Here is a 19415-nt window from a genome sequence, read left to right as displayed (position 1 = left end):
CAGGTTCAGGGAGGGTTTTTTACAGTTTAGAGGGGGGCAGATTACACATCACAAGCAATGTTGTTTAATCTGCTTTAAGGGACCAGGATCTGAATAATTTTTTTTTGGGGGGTTAACACTTTAACTTTGACATGGTAAACATGACAAATAGAGAGGGTAACAGGGACACAAAGAGCAATAAAAACCTGACAAATGTTCTAATCTATCTCCACTCTATACTAAAAATAAAGAAAAAAGTTTTGCCTATAGTTATACTTTAAATATTTTAAAGGTATTTTTACAGGCTAAATGCACATTTTTAACGTATGATTTTATCTTAGAATGGGGAAGGTGTAAAGTCAGCATTTAATAGGTTTTTAAAAGTGAACCTGACTGACCGATAAAATCTTTTAGCTTTTTTTTTTTTTTTTTTAACTGTTGATAAAATTAACTCAGTCCTGCTGCTGTAATGATTTCAAGGTGTAAGAGTGGAGTGTGCCAACGCAACCTTTTGTTGCAGCTTCACTATAGCCATGGCTGTAATAAAGCCGGGATCTGATGGTGACTCACCTTGATCGCTGCTGGAGGAACTTTGCAGTTTGCCTTGTTGTTGATTATCTTCTTCCCACCCGTCCTCATACCATCTTTTCTCTTTGTCTATTAGCCTATGCAAACACAAGAAAAGGACAATGCTGAGTAATATTGGAGATAATAAAATTCTTGCCTCTTACGCTGGCCATACACTATACAATTTTACAATTTTCTTATTAGATTTCTTTTACCAGATCAATGTTCCTATCAATTACATTTTCGTAAAAACCTAGATAAAATAGAAGACTAGTCCTTATGAGAAAAACAAAATAAAGCTAAAATTCCAAAAATAATAATAACATCGACAGTCAAAATAATGCTTAAAGAAAGACATGCGGGTTTAATAAAAGGACCTACTAGCTGAGTGTGCGTGTGTTGGTGGTTTATTGACTTTTTAATATCCTTTTATATCTGGGGTATTGTAATTGGCAGTGCTAACGAGTAGGCTTAGATTTAAAGAGTTATAATAACAATTCCAACTTCAAAATGCCAACTTTTAAAAACTTTAAAATGCCAACCATTTCAATTAAACTGTTAAAATAATCTACTGTAGACCAATGTTTTTTAGTTTTTTTTTTTTTTTCAGTAGGTAGCGATTTATGCTCTGTGCATAAGGCTTTTGTTTTATTTATTAAACCTATGTATGGTTTAGACATTATGTGTTTTTTTTATTTTATTTTATGTCAATTTATTTACCATACTTAGTAATCAAATGCTTATTGATTTTTATTGATTTTTTTATATCCTTTTATATCTATATTTTAATTGGCATTGCTAAAAAGTAATCTTAGATTTAAAAGTATAAAACTGCCAACTTTAAAATGAGAACTTTTTAAAACTTTAATATCTCTATTTTTTTCATTTTAAAACTTCAAAATGACAACCATTTCAATGAAACTAATACCGTAAATAAATTTACTGTAGAACAATATTTGTTTTTGTTTGTTTTTTTAGATAGTGATTTATGCTCTGTGCATATGGCTTTTGTTTTATTTATTAAATCTATGTATGGTTTAGACAGTATCTGATTTTTTTTTTATTTTATGTCAATTTATTTACCATACTAAGTAATCAATGGCTTATTGATTTTTTTTTTTTTTTTACTTTTTAATATCCTTTTATATCTGGGATATTTTAATTGGCAGGGCTAAAAAGTAAGCTTAGATTTAAAAGTATAACAATGACAACTTTAAAATGCTAACTTTTTAAAATCTTAAAATCTAGAATTTTTACATTTTAAAACTTTAAAATGCCAAACATTTTAATTAAACTGTTAAACGGATTTACTGTAGAACAATGTTTTTTTTTGTTTTTTTTTCAGTAGATAGTGATTTATGCTCTGCGCACGTGGCTTTTGTTTTATTTATTAAGCCTATGTATGTCAATTTATTTACCATGCTTAATAATCTAATCAAAGGCTTATTGCTTTTTTTTTTTATACTGTTAGGAACCTAATTCGTTTCTTTTTAAGTGCTTGTCCCAATTTCACTCCAGTTTTATTTCCACCAGTCTCTGTGAAGGCAACCCAGTGCTTATCCAATGTCCCATTATGACAAATCACTTGTGACAACTCTCTTTTTATTCACTGTACTTTTTACTGCATGTAGACTAAATTATGAATCAGTAAGTGAAAGTACAACAACAAAAAGTATTGTCAGCTACATATGACTATATGACGCAGGCAAGTAGGCTGAGTAACAAAGGGTGGTAAAATGACGAGTATTGGCGGACATTGATAGGTGTAGTTGGAGCAGCCATATAAGAATAAAGATTGTTATCAATGAAGACAGGAGATAATTAACACAGGGCTAAGGAGTTCAGAGAAGACATATGCAGTCTGAAATAGTTTTAAAGTGGATTCATATATTCTTTTTTTTTTTTTCCATACAAGTGATAGAGATTGGCTTAAACTACATCTAAAGTGATTGTAAAGTCTTGTTTTAATTAAAATAATAAACAGGCTTATACACACCTGCTCTGTGCAATGTTATTGCACAGAGCACTCATAAACCTCCCATTTTGGGGTCCCCCCGGTGTTCTTGGCCCCTTTTCTTCTCCATGTGCCTCCATAGCAAGCATCTTGCGGGTTTGCTCCTAAACCCGGGCTGTATGTGTCCATAGACACACAGTGTGGCTCAGCCCATCCCCAAATTCCTCCTCACTGGATTTGATTGACAGCAGGAGGAGCCAATGGCTCCGCTTGTTCCCAGTGAAGCCAGTGAGACCAGGAAAAGGGGAGAGAAGACCTGGAGCCACAGGGCTGAATTGATACAGGTAAGTATTAGAAAAGGGGAGGGGGGGGCAGAAAAGCAAGATGATTTACCTTAATGCAAAGAGTGCACAGTTATTGCACAGATTGAACATGAACCTGCTCTTTGGGGTCCTCGTGTTCTCCAAGTGCCCCCCATAGCAACCTGCTTGCTATAGGGTCAGACATGCAAGTCGCTTGCTATGGGGGTAGACATTCTCCAAGGGCCCCCATAGCTAGCCACTTGCTGCACATGTGCTGCACATGTGATCACTCATGACACCAGCCATTTGATGGTTTGACGGTTTGGTTGATGACACAAGCAAATGTAACAATTAGCAATTCCAGGAATGTAATTGTTTTTTTTTAAATAATTAAATCGATGAGTTTAGTTCCACTTTATGATTTACTGCTGTTCAGGGGCTCTGGGCTTCAGCAAAATGGCTCCCTTCAGCAAGAAGGAACAAGAGCAATGCTGGAGGCAATTTAAAGCACACACTAATTTTGGTAGCATAATTATTATTGTGGAATGTATGTTCCTGGCTCAAGAACATTATTTTTTTTGTTGTTGTTATGGGTAAAGTTCCGCTTTAGGAAGAGAAGCAAAAGAAAAGCAAAAGAAGCAAAAGAAAATCTTCCCAGTGGGAAATAAAAAAAAAAAACAATAAAAAGGGATAGTGGTTATACCATGTAATGAAACATAAAGGGGCTGATTCTTTAGAAAAATTGAGAGTACAAAATCTGGTGTGACTGTGCATGGTAGCCAATCAGCTTGTTTGATTAGGCTTTGACAAAAAAATCCCAGAAGCTGAGCTGCACCAGATTTTGTGCCTTCCAGTTTTAGTGAATCAACCCTAAAAACTTTTTAGGACTTTTTAAGATGCCACTTTAAACTAGCAACACTAAACACCAACACTAGGGCTTGTAGTAATGTCATACTATAGTCAAAATAAAAAAGGGGCTTTAGAGCAGCTTATGGGTTGGTAACTATCAGACTGGTTCGTGGGTCTTTCCAGCCCAAGGTCCAGGGCTATAGAATGTGGCAACCATATTAAAGCTACCCTAGTCCTCGGGTTACCTGCTACTACAGCCCTGAGAAGCAGCCAAATCGCCGTAAGTGATTATATTGTATACAAAGGTGTTGCCCAATTTAGCATGCACGCTATGGTTACGTAGTGTAGATGTAAACATCTACGATCTCAGAGTGCATATTGCTCTTCCTCTGTAATACTAGAGATTGGATGTAAAGCTCTGCATTAGTGCTTCAACAGAAAAGCTCACCTTTTTATAGTAGTCTAGTTGATTGCTTAAATTATACTTACACTGGTCCTGGGGCGCCACCTACTGACACATAGTTTTCCTCTCAAACTCTCTCTTGTGACCGCAATATATGATACTAACACTGAGACTGCCAGCTAAAGGCGAGCACTATGCATCTGATCTGCTACCTGTTGCATGTTACATGTGACATGCATACCAGAGATGGAACCCCTACTTAACCAACCTGAGGGGGCTTTGAGAACATGAAACTGCAACATCTTACCAAACATCTTACTAAATATATGACAATTAGAGACTCTCACCAGCGAGTACCAACAACTTAACAAATGCAATTACTGCCTTTCTGACTAGCTGATCTGGCATGCTCCACATACCAGCTTGCTAGAAGCCGGAAACACATCATTCGAAACCTTACTCAGCTATATTCTGATAATGCAAAATGTATATGCCAAAGGCTTCATCAGGGTATCCTTTATCTTTTATCTGTTCTCCTGTTTACCTTGTTTATTATTTATATTTGAGCTCTTGTCTTATCTTACCGGGTGGCAAGTAATTTATCACGTGTGTCTGTTCAAATAGTTATAGGCTCCAGATGTTTAGTTTAGAGACAAATGTTATATGACAGACATAGGTTGTATAACCTAGCGCAGACGGTTCCACCAATTACTGCCCAATGCAATATCCTCTCTAGAAGCACACCCACTCTATTCTGATTCTCATTTTGCTTAATTCCAAACCCGCTATAATGCCTACACATTCCCCTTAGCATGACCTCCTCATCTCATAAACGAGACGAATATGGCATTTTGTCTACGGGGTAATTGGATTACTCCTTCTCGGTCAACAGACCACCTCAACAGACCACCTCCCATGCAGTGGTAGCCCCTCTTGATACGACATCCAAAACCATTCCATATCCTAATCCTAATACCACTGAACTCTTCAGGCCATACCGTATCTACGGTATATTCCATACCCGGACAAGTGAGCAAGTTCTCACCTGCCCCCTTCTGAAATACCTCTTCTACAATTAGTTCCCCTACTTCCCCTTCCCATACTCAAACTAGCTCCCTCTATTCCCCCACCCCCTCCCCCATTTCAGCAACTTCCCAGGCCCAACCCCTTACTCAGACCTTACCTCCTTCCCTGCCACAACTCTTACAGTCTAGCTAATTACAATATTTGGGGTTTAATTTTACAGTCCTTGGTACTGTATACTACCACCCTAAACATGGCTTCTACCCCTCCCCCCCACACTGGTGACAAACTCCTTGTTAAGATCATCTAGCTTAACGTAAGAAGAGTCAATATACTAGAGAAAAGCTCCCAGCTCCATCCCACAGTGCAACAGAATAAAGCTGACATCATTTTTTTGCAGGAAACACATTTTTGCACTGAGGCTATACTGAGACCAACGAATCGATACCATCCTGCTATATACCACACAATCAACCGGACATCCAAATTAAAAGATTGAAAAACACTGCCCTTTCCAACTCACTGACACGTTTACTGATTAGGACGGTAGATTCATTTTTCTGAAATGGTCCTACCACGGCAAGCAAATCACCCTAGCGAACATATATGCCACAAACAGCCACCAGGTTACCTTCTTTCCCGATATAATCAAAGCACTTACCCTATTCCAAGAAGGCATCCTGATTCTAGGGGGCGACTTTGATGTCTCTCTGAACCCTTTCTAAGACACCTCTCTCCCCTATAACGCTCTATGATCCATTAAGTCACAACTACAGGATCTATTACTTCACGACTCCTGGCATACACTAAGCCTAAACAGTAGAGACTTCATCTTTTTTTCAATCCCACACAAAAGATACTCAAGAATTGATTATCTATCTCTCAGAAAGACTTACCCTTCCTCCATCTCATGGCCATTGACCCCGTGTTCCTATCAGACCACCACCCATCTCCATGTCTATATCGTTCCGGGAGGTACACAATTACTCCCTGTCATGGAGGTTAGACCCCTCTCTACTCACAGATCTATCAGTCGCAAATGAGGTTAAGCTCTGCATTAAGCAATACTTCACGGAAAACAAAACCACAGAAACCTCCCCAGTCATTACATGGGAAGCCCACAAATGTGTGATAAGGGGCATTCTAATTGCAGCCCCTGCCAAAAGGAAGTGGGAAAGATGGAGAAATCTCACAGAACTTACCACCCAAATTCAGAAGCTGGAGTGTGCACATAAACAAATGAAAGCTTTATACACTCTCCAAAAACTTTTTCAGACAAGAACAGAACTTTTAGAAGTTCTAGGCAAATAAATAAGACGTAAATATATTCTATCTCAGAAAGTGTTCTACGAATATAGCAACAAATCCAGGAAACTGCTAGCAAGGGCCCTACAAGCTAAAAGAGCTGCCTGGACAATACACTCCCTAACAGACTCATCAGGCCACAAACAAAATGCAGCCAACATAGCAACCAGCATAGCTAAGCAATTTGTCGATTATTACTTACAACTATACAACCTATCCCCAATAGACTCATCTAAGGCCACTGCAAATGATTTCCTGAAACAATATAGCCCTTCTTCAATTTCAAACACCATAGCACGGGATTTGGATGGCTCATTAACAGAAAAAGAAGCCAAACTAGCATTTAAACAGATGAAACCAGGCAAGAGACTTGATGGACTAACATTGGGATATTACAAAATCTACTCAGAGCTGATTACCCCCTTCTTTCTCTCAGCTTTTAACTCTTTTGCATCGTAGTCCGAGCCCCCTCGTGACTTACTAATGGCTCACATTATCCCAAAACTAGGGAAGGATTCCTCCCTGGTCACCAACTATAGACTGATCTCGTTATTGAATGTGGACCTAAAATGGATTGCCAAAATGTTAGCCAATCGACTTCCCCTTGCTTCCCCAGCTTATCTCTCTTGACCAAGTTGGTTTCAAGCCAGGCAGGTAAGCAAGGGATAACACACTCAAGGCAATCAATATTCATCATTGGCTTACATCCAACTACCTCCAACTACCTCCAAAGATTTCTTCTCTCACTCAAAGCAGAGAAGGCATTTGATAGAGTGGCCTGGGACAATATGACAGAAGCCTTAAAGACCATTGGTCTTCCCCACCGAATGCTGTACCTTAGACTTACGCTCTACTCTAATCCCACAGCAAGAATCCGTGTCAACGGCCACCTATTGGATGCCTTCTCAATATCGAATGGAACATGCAAGGGATGCCCTCTATTTCCCCTGATCATTGTCCCTATCCTTGAACCACTACTCTGACGCCTCCGAGCAAACCCTGATATCAAGGGAATTGAAATAGCTTACCATACCTACAAACTAGCCGCATTTGAGGACAATATCCTTCTTTTCCTCACTGAACTGAGTACAACAATCCTGAACCTACTCAAAGACTTCAATACCTTCAAGTCTATAACTAATTTACAAATCTATTTTTCAAAGTCCCATGCCCTGAATGTCATACTGTTCATAGACACATGTCGGCAATGTCAATCCAATTTCCAGTTTACATGGAATAAACACATGATTACATAACTAGGCATTCAATTACCATCCTCCCTTGCAGATCTATACTGTAAAAATGACCTACCATTAATACAAAACATAACGCAACTGAAGTCTTGGTCCACTGGTCTCTTTTCTTGATTTGGCAGGGCTGCTATCATTAAAATTAACATTCTACACAGAATATTATACTTACTACAAACCATTTTGATAAAACTTCCACCGCCTTCTTTTCAGCATCCCAGAAGGCATGTACAGACTTAATATGGGGCACCCCTCGTACAAGACTAAGTTACTCCAGACTGACCATTCCTAAACTCAAAAGGAGGCATAGGTCTCCCAGATATCCAGAAATACCATAAAGCTTGCCATTTAGCCAGGATTTTTGATTGGAACATCCAGTCCAAGGTGAAAGCTTGGGTTCAGCTAGAACACTCTATGTCCTCTCTCCTGCAATTCCAAACCCCTTGGATAGTCCCAAGACATACCCCTTCAACTTGCAAAAATCACCCACTAATTCATCCAACACTACTTTCCTTCCATGAAATTTGCTGTAAACACAAAATATCATCAATTTTAGGCCCCATGACTTCACTTCGACACAACCCAGACTTCTCACCAGGAATCTCCACATCCTTTCTCGTGGGCTCGTGGCCACACCCTACCATTTGAGCAGAGCATTTCTTTGAGAGAGATCACCTCATCACTCAATGTAAACTGGCCACCCGGATGACAAATGGCACATTCCCCTTTTGGACATGCATACAAATCAGGCACTTCCTGGAAAAACCTAAACCCCAACCTGACTGATCACGACAGACCACCCCTTTCGAATCGTTATACCTGAAAACAGAAGCCCAAAATCACCTAATTTCCTACACATATGCTTTACTATGCTTTACTATTCGCCCAAATCTATTTTGGCCAGCTGAAAATGGGAACAAGAACTCTCCATTGACCTAACAGATCAAGAATGGGAAAACGTCTACACATGTAACAAGGGTATAGTAAATGTATATGCACAAGAGAATGCATTTAAAATATTCTCAAAATGGTACAGAACTCCCCTTAGATTACATAAAATCTATCCTTCACTTTGTTGACAATGTTTGAGATGTGAGGGGGAGCTAAGATTGCTTCTATATATTTAGTGGACATGTCCTAAACTGCAACCTTTCTGTAAAGAGGTTCACAGACTTACGTACCAGATAACCACATACACTCTTGAATTTTCCCCAGCGCAGTTTTTGTTGCCCCACTCCTCAATTCCCAAAAATGCCTACGTTCGCTCACTTGCCATGCATATGGTAAATGCAGCAAAGATGTGCATCCCCACTAAATGGTGTTCCAGAGAACCACCATCTGTAGCAAAATGGTTTAAATGTATGCAGAAAATGGAGGAACACCAAGCGAGAGACACACCTTCTAAATTCAGGAAAATTTGGTCTTGCTGGTTACACTTCATTACGACGGACGAGTACACGCAAGTTATGACTTGAAATGACCTCAAGAGTTGTGGTAGGGGAGGATGGTAGGTAGAATTCTGGACCCTTCCCTTTCCTCAATATAACGCTATAAGACACCTAAATAACCCTCTTCCACCTTTCCTAATATACCCCCATCCACCCCCCTTTGGACCCCCATTTATACTTTACTATCCCTACGTTTCTGATTTGCACATCATAGCGTAGCTACATACTCGCTTAAAACAACAACTAGGTATAGTACAAACTGACAGTAACTGAAAGAACATAGAGAACAGTGACTAAGCAGCTCAGTAGCTTCCGGAGGATGAGATACACATAGGTTTCACTAGATGACTATATCTAGGAAAACAAGAGTAACAACCTAAGAAACCATTTGCCTACTGTAATGTTATTTACGTTATGTCATATGCAATCTACTTCAACCGGGCACATTTTTCTGTCCATATGTTTATTACAGCAGCTGCATCCGCATTTATGCTTTCAATCGTTATGTCTTTTATACCCACAATAAAAACTTCTTGAACAAAAAAGAAAAGGGGCTATACTTTAATATAAATATATTTACATTAAAATATATATTCTTGTATTTCACTGCATTCAAAATAATTTTCTTACATGTGGCTAGGACCTTGCTCATCATCCTGCAAGACTACCAGACATGATTTTAAACAATAAACTGCCTGTAGCCTCTAGTTCAGTATTGGTGAACCTTGGCACTCCAGATGTTTTGGAACTACATTTCCCATGATGCTCATGCATTCTGCAGTGTAGTTAGGCATAATGGGAAATGTTGTTCCAAAACATCTGGGGTGCCAAGGTTCGCTATCATCACCAAACATCCCCAGTGTATGCTTATAGACCAGGACCATGGAATCTCAGCCTAAGATGCCCTTTTTTAATGGAATGTAGAAAGGGTCCTATGCTTGAAATAAAGTATGACGTTTAATGAAATGTTGCTGTTCAGCTGTTTGTAAATCATAAAGCTACTACTCACTTGTCTTTATCTGACATGTAACGTCGTCGGTATGAGATCAGAGACAGTGTCACGATTGTGATGAGTAACACAGCAATTCCCACTGACACTCCCGCATAGACTCCGGGTTTACTGATAGCACGTTGGCAGTTGTCTCCAGTGTACCAAAACTGTTCTGAAGTCTCACAGCTGAATATAATAAAAAATAAAATAAAAAATGAGAGTCATTTTAAAAGACAGGACAAAGGATAGAAACATGAAAATGTTGGGAACTTGACTTCTTGGGAAGAAAAAAGTAAAATAAAAAAGGTCACACTGGCTAATTTTGCCAAACAATGGGAAACCCCCCCAGAAAGCATGGATAATGGATCAAAATATGTCCACATTATCCTTTAATAATTATAACTGTGGAAACTATTAGTTCTAAGAAGGAAAATTGAATAGTAGATCAAAATGTATTCAGGTTGATTTGAAGTTCATCTGACAAATCTTTATACTGATCTTGGCCATATTTAAACTTTTGAGACCTACCTAGCTTTTCCAATCTTTCATCATATTTTAATTTCTTTTGATTATTTACTTGTCCACCTTTACATTTTCACCAAATGCACAAAAATGTAATATTGAATTCTGAAAGAGGCCTTTCAAGCCTTTTCTGCATTCTCTACCTTTGGTCTATTTTCCCTTTTCCTGTTTCCCTTTTCTCCCAAATGGTTCTCTGACAATCAGCTTACAGGAAACTCTTAAAAAAGAAGATAGACTGGGAAAAAGTTCCTCAGATGTCCTATGTGCCACTTTTTCCACCTCTGTCACATAAGAATGTATAAACCAGAGATTAGTAAATATTGATGTAGCTCAGTGGTTTCCAAACTGCGGCCCTCTTCTTGCCTTTATCTGGCCCATGGGGTGCTGTTGTTCCCACTGATATGAGACTATTCCTGCTAATACACGAACAATGAGGCACAATTTCTTTCACGGACATCAACAGTTGGGGACTATTCCTCCCACCAATACCAGTGATGGAGTTCTATTCCCTCCATTAATACCAATGATGGGACACTATGCCTTGCATTAATTCCAACAAGGGAGCACTACCCCCCCCCCCCCATTAATACCAAATATGGGGCACTATTCCCCCAGTAATACCAATGATGGGGAAGTATTACCCCTCCTCCTGACCACAGGAGTTATGTGATTTGTTTACTCCCACTGACCACCAAGCTTGAAATACTTTCTACTCCCACTATCCCCAGTCCCCTCCCCCCTAAAGTCTGAAGGCCAGTAAACTGGCCCTTTGTTTATAAATTTTGGAAACTTCTATTCTAGAGGTCTAGAAGACCATTTTTGGAACAAAGACTTGAAAGGAGACTTGGGGCTCCCAGAAGAAGACATTGGGGCATGTGCTTTGGGTTCCATGGTCTACCAATGTCAGAAATAGTATTCTATTATGGTCTCATATTTCATTCCTCAAGATTTTAATAATAGAAATAGTTGCATAAGTATTCTGTATAAGGATAAAGCTGCTAAATCAACATGATTTTTGACTCTGCATTGATTTTTATAGTAACAATAGTTGTAAGTATGGATTGGTACTCACTAGCAGTGGGGTCCTTTTAGTGTCACTGAGCACTGCCCCTTGTTGCAATTCCTTTGAGTCTCACTATTGTCACTACATTCAGAAACACAGGTTATCACACCGGATACATTTTTTGGTATGTAGTACTTCTGAATTTCCGATGGAATGTCCACTGTTTTTGAGCAGACATCTGGAAGACAACATAAGAGTAAACAGTGATAACCACAGGATTTAGACCTTTTTAGTTTATATCTGGAAACACTAGATGTCATTGTTTGTGGTAACAACTAAAACTGCCCATATACCAGTAAAATTTAATTTGAAAATGTAAATTTTTCAGAATGTTTGTTTGATTTTCTAATGGTTAGTGGGGTCAAATCTACATTCATTTTTGACCATAAAGATAAAAAAAACATGAAGGAGCAGGATTACATAAAATATTAACCCTGAACGTGGTTTTCATTTGGGAAAACTATAGACAATGTAATGAAACTCTTTTAATACACCTGGGGTTCCATTCAAAAAGCCGGTCTGGATGAAATGTTAGGGGCCTTCAAACAAAATTAGTTGACTCATTGGGGTGGATTCACTAAAACTGGACCATGCTGCTCTGCATAGAAACCAATTCGTTTCTAGGTTTTATTGTGAAAGCTTATTGAACAAGCTGAAGTTTTAAGCTGATTGGCTGCCATGCAAAGCTGCACCAGATTCAGCTCCAGTTTTTGTAAATCTCCCCCATTGATGGCCAAAAAGCATGTTCTGATGAATGATTTTTCTGAATTTCTGTATGAACATTTGAATGAAAATCTAATTGAGTACAGCCAGTCTAAAGGTGATCTGAACCCAAAAAACAAAAATGTTATATATTGCAGCTTACCAAACTTTATTGAGTTAGCTGCATTATTTTTCTTTTTTTAGGTTTTAGTTTACATATATATTTTTTTTTTTAACTCATGATCTGGCCAGTAACACACACACAAGGGGACAGCAGCATTGTCAATTTGGGGGGATGGTAGTGTTATGCCGTGTACACACGACTGGACTTTCCTGCAGAATAGGTCCGACGGACTTTCAGCAGAGTTACGATAGACTTTTCAAACGAACGGACTTGGACACACACGATCACACTAAAGTCCAATGGATTAGACTGTGATGACGTACGACCAGACTACAATAAGGAAGTTCATAGCCAGTAGTCAATAGCTGCCCTAGCGTCGGTTTTCCTCCGTCGGACTAGCACACAGACGAACTTATTTTTCGACCTGACTCGAGTCCATCGGAAAGATTTGAAACATGTTCTAAATCTAAAGTCCGTCTGATTTTTGACAGCAAAGGTCCGATGAAGCCCACACATGGTCGAATTGTCTGATGGATACGTTGCGTCAGACCTTTGCTGTCGAAAAGTCCAGCTGTGTGTATACAGCATTATATGCACTAGAGCAGGGGTAGGCAACATCGGTCCTCCAGCTGTTTTGAAACGACAAGTCCCACAAGACATTGCAAAACCCTGACAATCACAGTCATAACTCCTAGAGGCAGAGGCATGATGGGAATTGTAGTCCCACCACAGCTGGAATGCCAAGGTTGCCTACCCCTGCATTAGAGGATTTAGATGGACTTGACTAATAAATAAAGGCGAACTCCAGCTAACTCCAGGGAGGGGATAAAGGTTTTATGAAGTTTAATAAAATATGACCCTCTTAAGCATTCCCGTTGGTGTTAAACAGTCTCAACTTTCTAACTGAGGCTTTTTACTGAATAGCTTGGTCTGTTGTTTTTTGTTTTTTGATTCAAATTAGACGACAACTTTTTCAAATACATACAGTAAAACAAAAAATTATCTTTATCAATTCAAACATTAATTTACCTGTCAGATTTAATTCAATCTTTTCAACTCTTGTCTTATTTTGCACAAAACACAGAGTTTCTGAAAGAAAAGAATACAACAATGTTTACATATTTTTTTAAATAATACTTTAAGATGTTATGCTGACATTACATTGTATATTATATACAGTATGTGTTGATTCATCCATGCCTTTGTTTATTTTTGCTATTGCAATTTTTAATGTTTGCTGATTTGAAAGTTGTATCTCAAGCTGCAATGTTGTGGAATAGAATTGCAGTGTATTGTCTAAATACCGCCCTTCCAAATATTTTCACGTAAAACTCTATAACACTCTTTCAATCAACAAAACTTCTGTTTAGAACCACCCTATCAACCAACACTATATTTTCCCAAACTCTATCCTTTTGGACAATTAAAGTTATTTTTCTGCAGTCTTGTCTATAATCACATTATGTATATGTGTTGCCTTCAGAATCTGCCTAAATCGGCTTACATTAGTTTGATCTTCTCACCATTATTTATGAATTCGGTTGTGCAATCTGTACCATATAGTATTGTGGCCACAGAATTTGCAACATTGTCGTAGTCACTGGTGGTAACGTTCAGCAAGACCAAATATTCAACCACGACACTTCCTTGCCTGAAATAAAAAAGGAATGTTGTTAGGACTTTAGCAGGGCCGGAGCAGGGATTTTTGTCAAATTAGATGGAGAAGAGGGGGAGAGGAGGGGGAGAGGAGGGGGGCTTCGTGTGCCCGCATCGCTGGACCGTGGGACAGGTGAGTGTCTGATTATTAAAAGTCAGTAGCTACACTTTTTGTAGCTGCTGCCTTTTAAATGGGTGAAACTCCACTTTAAAAATCATTTTAACCTTTAACGTTCTGCTCCACCGTTTGGTAAAACACATTTTGAGTCACACTAACTCACTGAAAAATGTGGACTTTAAAGGGTTAAACCTGAAGATTATTTAAAACCTTACTTAAAAAACAAAAATTTTTTTTTTTTTTTTTAAAGCAGACACCCTAGAAAATAATAAGAAAATATTTATTACCTATTTTTTTTTTTGATAAAATATAAAATATATTGTATTGTCTTTTGCTTCAATAAACTCTTTAATGACAAAAAAATATATAAAAGATGAGGTTGTGCCAAGGAAATAGATACCCATGCCAAACCTTAAAATTGTGTGCTCTAAAAGCCTCTACAGGTCATCAGTGTAAAGTACGCAGGAACACTGGTGATAAAAATCATTCTTGTGTGCACGCTAATGTGTAGGACAATCACTGTTTTCATATTTAGGTGACCCAACACATGCATTTTTTTGCATGTGTGTGTGTTTGGGGGCGCTAAACATTTAAAAAAAAAAATGTATAACTCTTTATATACTGAAAAAGTTTTTGGTTTAATTTGTATTTATTTATTTTTAAATAACTTTTATTGCTATCACATAAGGGACCAATAGCCCCTTATGTACTATCATATGCAGTACCTTGAAAAAGTATTCACACCCCTTTAAATGTTTCATATTTTGTCATGTTACAACCAAAAGCGTAAATATAATTTATTGGGATTTTACGTGATAGACCAACGCAAAGTGGCACATAATTGTAAAGTGGAAGGAAAATGATAAATGGTTTCCAATATATTTTTACAAATAAATATGTGAAAAGTGTGGGGTACACTTGTATTCAGCCCCCCTGAGTTAATACTTTGTAGAACCCCCTTTCACTGCAATTAGAGCTGCAAGTCTTTTTGGGGATGTCTCTACCAGCTTTGCACATCTAGAGAGTTTCATTTTTCCCCATTCTTCTTTGCAAAATAGCTCAAGCTCTGTCAGATTGTATGGAGAACATCTGTGAACAGCAATTTCCAAGTCTTGCCAAATATTCTCAATTGGATTTAGTTCTGGACTTTGACTGGGCCATTCTAACACATGAATATGCTTTGATCTACATCTCAAGGGGTATGAATACTTTTTACAGGCACTGTAAGTGGCTGGGGATTTGGATTTTACCACCTCCCCCTATCCTGACACCCTAAAGAGGCTGCTTAATTTGCTTTATGGTAGCACCAGTCCTGGACTTTTGGCCGTTAGGACTGGTTAGGACCAAGGCTGACAAAAGAAAAGGTTAATCTATAGTTAAGGTTTGAATGGATGTTGGACAGGGTGAAAAAAAGAATACTTGTGTTATGTTAACCACTTGCCAACCAGCTGCCTTCATTATACTGCGGCAGGTTGTCTCGATAATAATAATAAATAATAACAATCTCTCTCTACTCCCAGTAAGCCCCCCCCCCCCCCACAGTTAGAAACACCTCCCTAGGGAACACTTAACCCCTTGATTGCCCCCTAGTGTTAACCCCTTCCCTGCCAGTGCCATTTATACAGTAATCAGTGCATTTTTATAGCACTGATCACTGTATAAATATCACTGGTCCCAAAAAAGTGTCAACAGTGTCTGATCTGTCCACCGCAATGTGGCCATCCCACTATAAATCTGATCACTGCCATTACTAGTGAAAAAAAAAAGAAGTAATAAAAATGCCATAAATCTATCCCCTATTTTGTAGACACTATAACTTTTGCGCAAACCAATCAATATATGCTTATTGCAATTTTTTACCAAAATTATGTAGAAGAATACAGACTGGCCTAAACTGATGAAGAAATTATTTTTTATTTGTTTTTTTTATATGAAAAAGTAAAAAATATAGTTTTTTTTTTCTTTCCAAAATTGTCGGCCTTTTCTCGTTTATAGTGCAAAAAATAAAAACTGCAGAGGTGAGCAAATACTACCAAAAGAAAGCTATATTTGTGGGGAAAAAAAGGTCGTCAATTTTTTTTTTTTTTTAGATACAGCGTCACACGACTATGCAATTGTTAGTTAGAATGATGCAGTGCCGTATCGCAAAAAAATAGCCTGGTCATTTAGGGGGTAAATCTTCAAGGGCTGAAGTGGTTAAAGTGAGCCTGTCATCAAATATAAACTCTACATTTAATCACATGCATGCTATTAATGTGGTTGATTTACTAAAGACAAATAGGTGTTCCACTTAGCAAGGGTCGTCCCCCCCCCCCCCCCCCCCCGTTCCACTTAGCAAGGGTACCCCCCGCGTTTCCCACCTAGAATACTCACGTTATATTGAGGATCTTTACAGTTTGGTAGTTTTGGATTGTTACAAACAAAAGGGACATCTGCAGGAAGGAAGAAGAATGTATATAGTCATTGAAATAAAGATTAAGCTTTCGTTTTCAACAGAAATATATTTCAAAAAATAATAATTATAGAAAGATTAAATTCAATTGTCCAGCATACCTGTTCTTTAAACCTCTGTTCAAAAACTTTATATTCTTTAGATTCAAAGTTTTTAAGTTCTTCAGAAAAATTCACATTCCGCACGGTGACCGAGGCATCTACTAGGGCTTCAACAGCTATGGTGACATAAGCAAAGGAATAGTAAAATTTAAGCTAATCAAACTGAACAGGAAAAGACACGGAGAACACTGAGATGTTATAAAACGTCATATAAACATTATTATTATTATTTTTTTGTACAGAAGTTTTTGTAAAGTGGAAGGAAAATGATAAATGGTTTCCAACATATTTTTACAAATAAATATGTGAAAAGTGTGGGGTACACACTTCCCGTACACGCGTTCCACGTTAACAAAGCTGCTAGGTTTTCTATGCCTTATCCCCATTCAGAAAATGTACTCTTGTTTCCTGTCCCAGTTAAATAATACATCAAATAGAGGAAGGGATGGGATTTTTCTTTCTGTTGGGGACATAGACAGCAACAAATTACTTTTTATTTTGTTTAATTGAGTGGGGTTAGATTATCGATTGGGTTTTTATTGCTGAGTCCAAGACATGAAGTGAGGGGAACAAAAACTGCAACAAAAACTTCCCAAAGGTTCTGACTCTTTCCCACGCTATAAAAAAATGTATATAAAATAAATAAATACATCAGAACTAGTGTGGCACATTGCTTAAAACTGACTTTTTGTCAATTGTTTTCATCTTTCCATCTATTAAATATTCTGCCCTTGTTGTTTTAACTTTGGATAGTAAAACATTTTTTTTTTCTGCCAATAAATACCTTATACAGCCCACTTCCTGTTTCTTGTCTGGTCATTAGCCTAGGCTTATGACATCACGCACAGCTCTTGCTCTCTCTCTCGTGAGAGTTTGCCAGGAAGGGTGGGGGATGAGTCATAAGAGGGCCAATGAGAGCTGCAGAGCTGGAGGTGTGCCTCTGTGTGTCTGTGTAAATCCAGGAAGTGAACAGGCAGCAGCTTCAGCTGCCCACAGTTAAAATGGCTGCAGCCAGACTCGGTGGAGGGAGATTTCTGCAGCATATTTGGCAAGTACAGAGTCACAGTATATATAAAATAATCTGCAAAGTGGTTGGAAGGAAGATTCGGAATGGCAAAGATTTTATTTTATTTTTTTACAAATGATGTTAGCAGACTGCAGTTCCTCTTTAATTACTGTATACATACTTCTATGTTTTAGGAAGGATGTTCCAAAATGAAACAAAAGCAAACGTACTTGGTCTGATGTCGTTCAGGATGAATTCACAAATAGTTCCATAGAAGTTTGCTTTACACACACACTTTGTGCCATCATCGCTGCCACCATTCATACAGGGCCGGGCAACACCTACATGTGACAGAAATTAAAGTAATATAGGGTCAAATGTGGATAATAAATAAAATGAAACAGTAGTAGCATAGTTCATACAGTAGACAATATACAAAAACTAATTATTTTAGTGAGAAGTTAGGAGAGAAGAATAAAATAGTGCAGTTGCATTAAAGTGGTTGTAAACCCGCAAGAGTAACGTCATCGCAGCTCCAGCCAATCACAGTGACGGAGCCGCAATAACCAGAAGTAACCCCTGGGAGAGGTGTCGTCGGCCGAAGGGGGAGACGAGGATGGCTGCAAGAGCTTCGTTCTCGGGTAAGTAATTCATAATGATCTAGGATACTATGCATACTAGCTCATTATGCCTTTGTCTTGCAGGGTTTTTTTTTTGTTGTTTTTTTTTTTTTTAACCAGGGTTTACAATCACTTTAAAGCAGTATTAAAGTGATACTAAAGTCATTTTTTTTCTCTAAGAATAACAAACATGTTATACTTACCTGCTCTGTGTAGTGGTTTTACACAGAACAGCCCCAATTCTCCTCTTCTCGGGTCCCTTGCCAGCGCTCCTGACCCCTCTCTCCTGCCGAGTGCCCCCACAGCAAACCGCTTGCTATGGGGACACCTGAGCCAAGCTGCTGCTCTGTGTGTCCATTCAGACATGAAGCTATGGATCGGACCTGCCCCCTTTCTCTCCTCATTGGCTCACTGACTTTGATTGACAGCAGTGGGAGCCAGTGGCGCACACTGCTGTGTCTCAGCCAATCATGAGGGAGAGTCCTGGACAGCTGAGTCTCTTGTGCAACGGGATGGATTGAGATGGGGCTCAGGTAAGTATTAGGGGGGCTGCTGCACGCCAAAGGTTTTTTTTTTAAATCTTAATGCATAGAATGCATTAAGATAAAAAAAAAAAAAAAAAACCTTCTGCCTTTAGAACCACTTTAAACCTAAAAACAAAAATGTAATATATTTCAGCTTATCAATCATTATCGTTAGATGTACTAGCAGATTTAAACACACAAATAAATTGAAGCCAAATTCCAGCTCACACTTTATAATCAGTTATAGCAAACATTTTTTTCCTTTTGGGATAAACGTTTTACGTTAATAAAAAAAAACAACAACTGGCTTTTGCAAGCACCCCTGCCAGTGTTAAATGTGAACTGTTACATCCGAAGGAGAGCTTATTCTTTTTAAAAATAACAGACTTACTGGCTGGATCACTGGATGAAAATAGAAAAAAGAAAGCCTAAAAAAGAAAACTAATGCACTCATCA

General features: G+C 38.3%; 1 protein-coding gene across 1 annotated transcript in view; it reads right to left on the bottom strand.

The window, feature by feature from the left end:
- LOC143961275 (uncharacterized) overlaps positions 1-19415 on the bottom strand; it is a 33095-nt gene that overhangs the window by 5527 nt on the left and 8153 nt on the right. Inside the window, exons 3-10 of the mRNA XM_077470526.1 lie at positions 18046-18156; positions 16810-16925; positions 16630-16688; positions 14006-14133; positions 13512-13571; positions 11666-11834; positions 10090-10257; positions 550-644 (exon numbers count right to left, since the gene is read on the bottom strand). Of these exons, the coding sequence (XP_077326652.1) occupies positions 550-644; positions 10090-10257; positions 11666-11834; positions 13512-13571; positions 14006-14133; positions 16630-16688; positions 16810-16925; positions 18046-18156 (906 nt within the window). The remainder of the gene's footprint in view (positions 1-549; positions 645-10089; positions 10258-11665; positions 11835-13511; positions 13572-14005; positions 14134-16629; positions 16689-16809; positions 16926-18045; positions 18157-19415) is intronic.

Source organism: Lithobates pipiens, unplaced genomic scaffold (genome assembly GCF_037356315.1).
Source record: "Lithobates pipiens isolate NorthernLeopardFrog02 unplaced genomic scaffold, aLitPip1_a1.2 Scaffold_8, whole genome shotgun sequence".
Taxonomy (NCBI): domain Eukaryota; kingdom Metazoa; phylum Chordata; class Amphibia; order Anura; family Ranidae; genus Lithobates; species Lithobates pipiens.
This window is presented reverse-complemented; position numbering and strand designations above follow the sequence as displayed.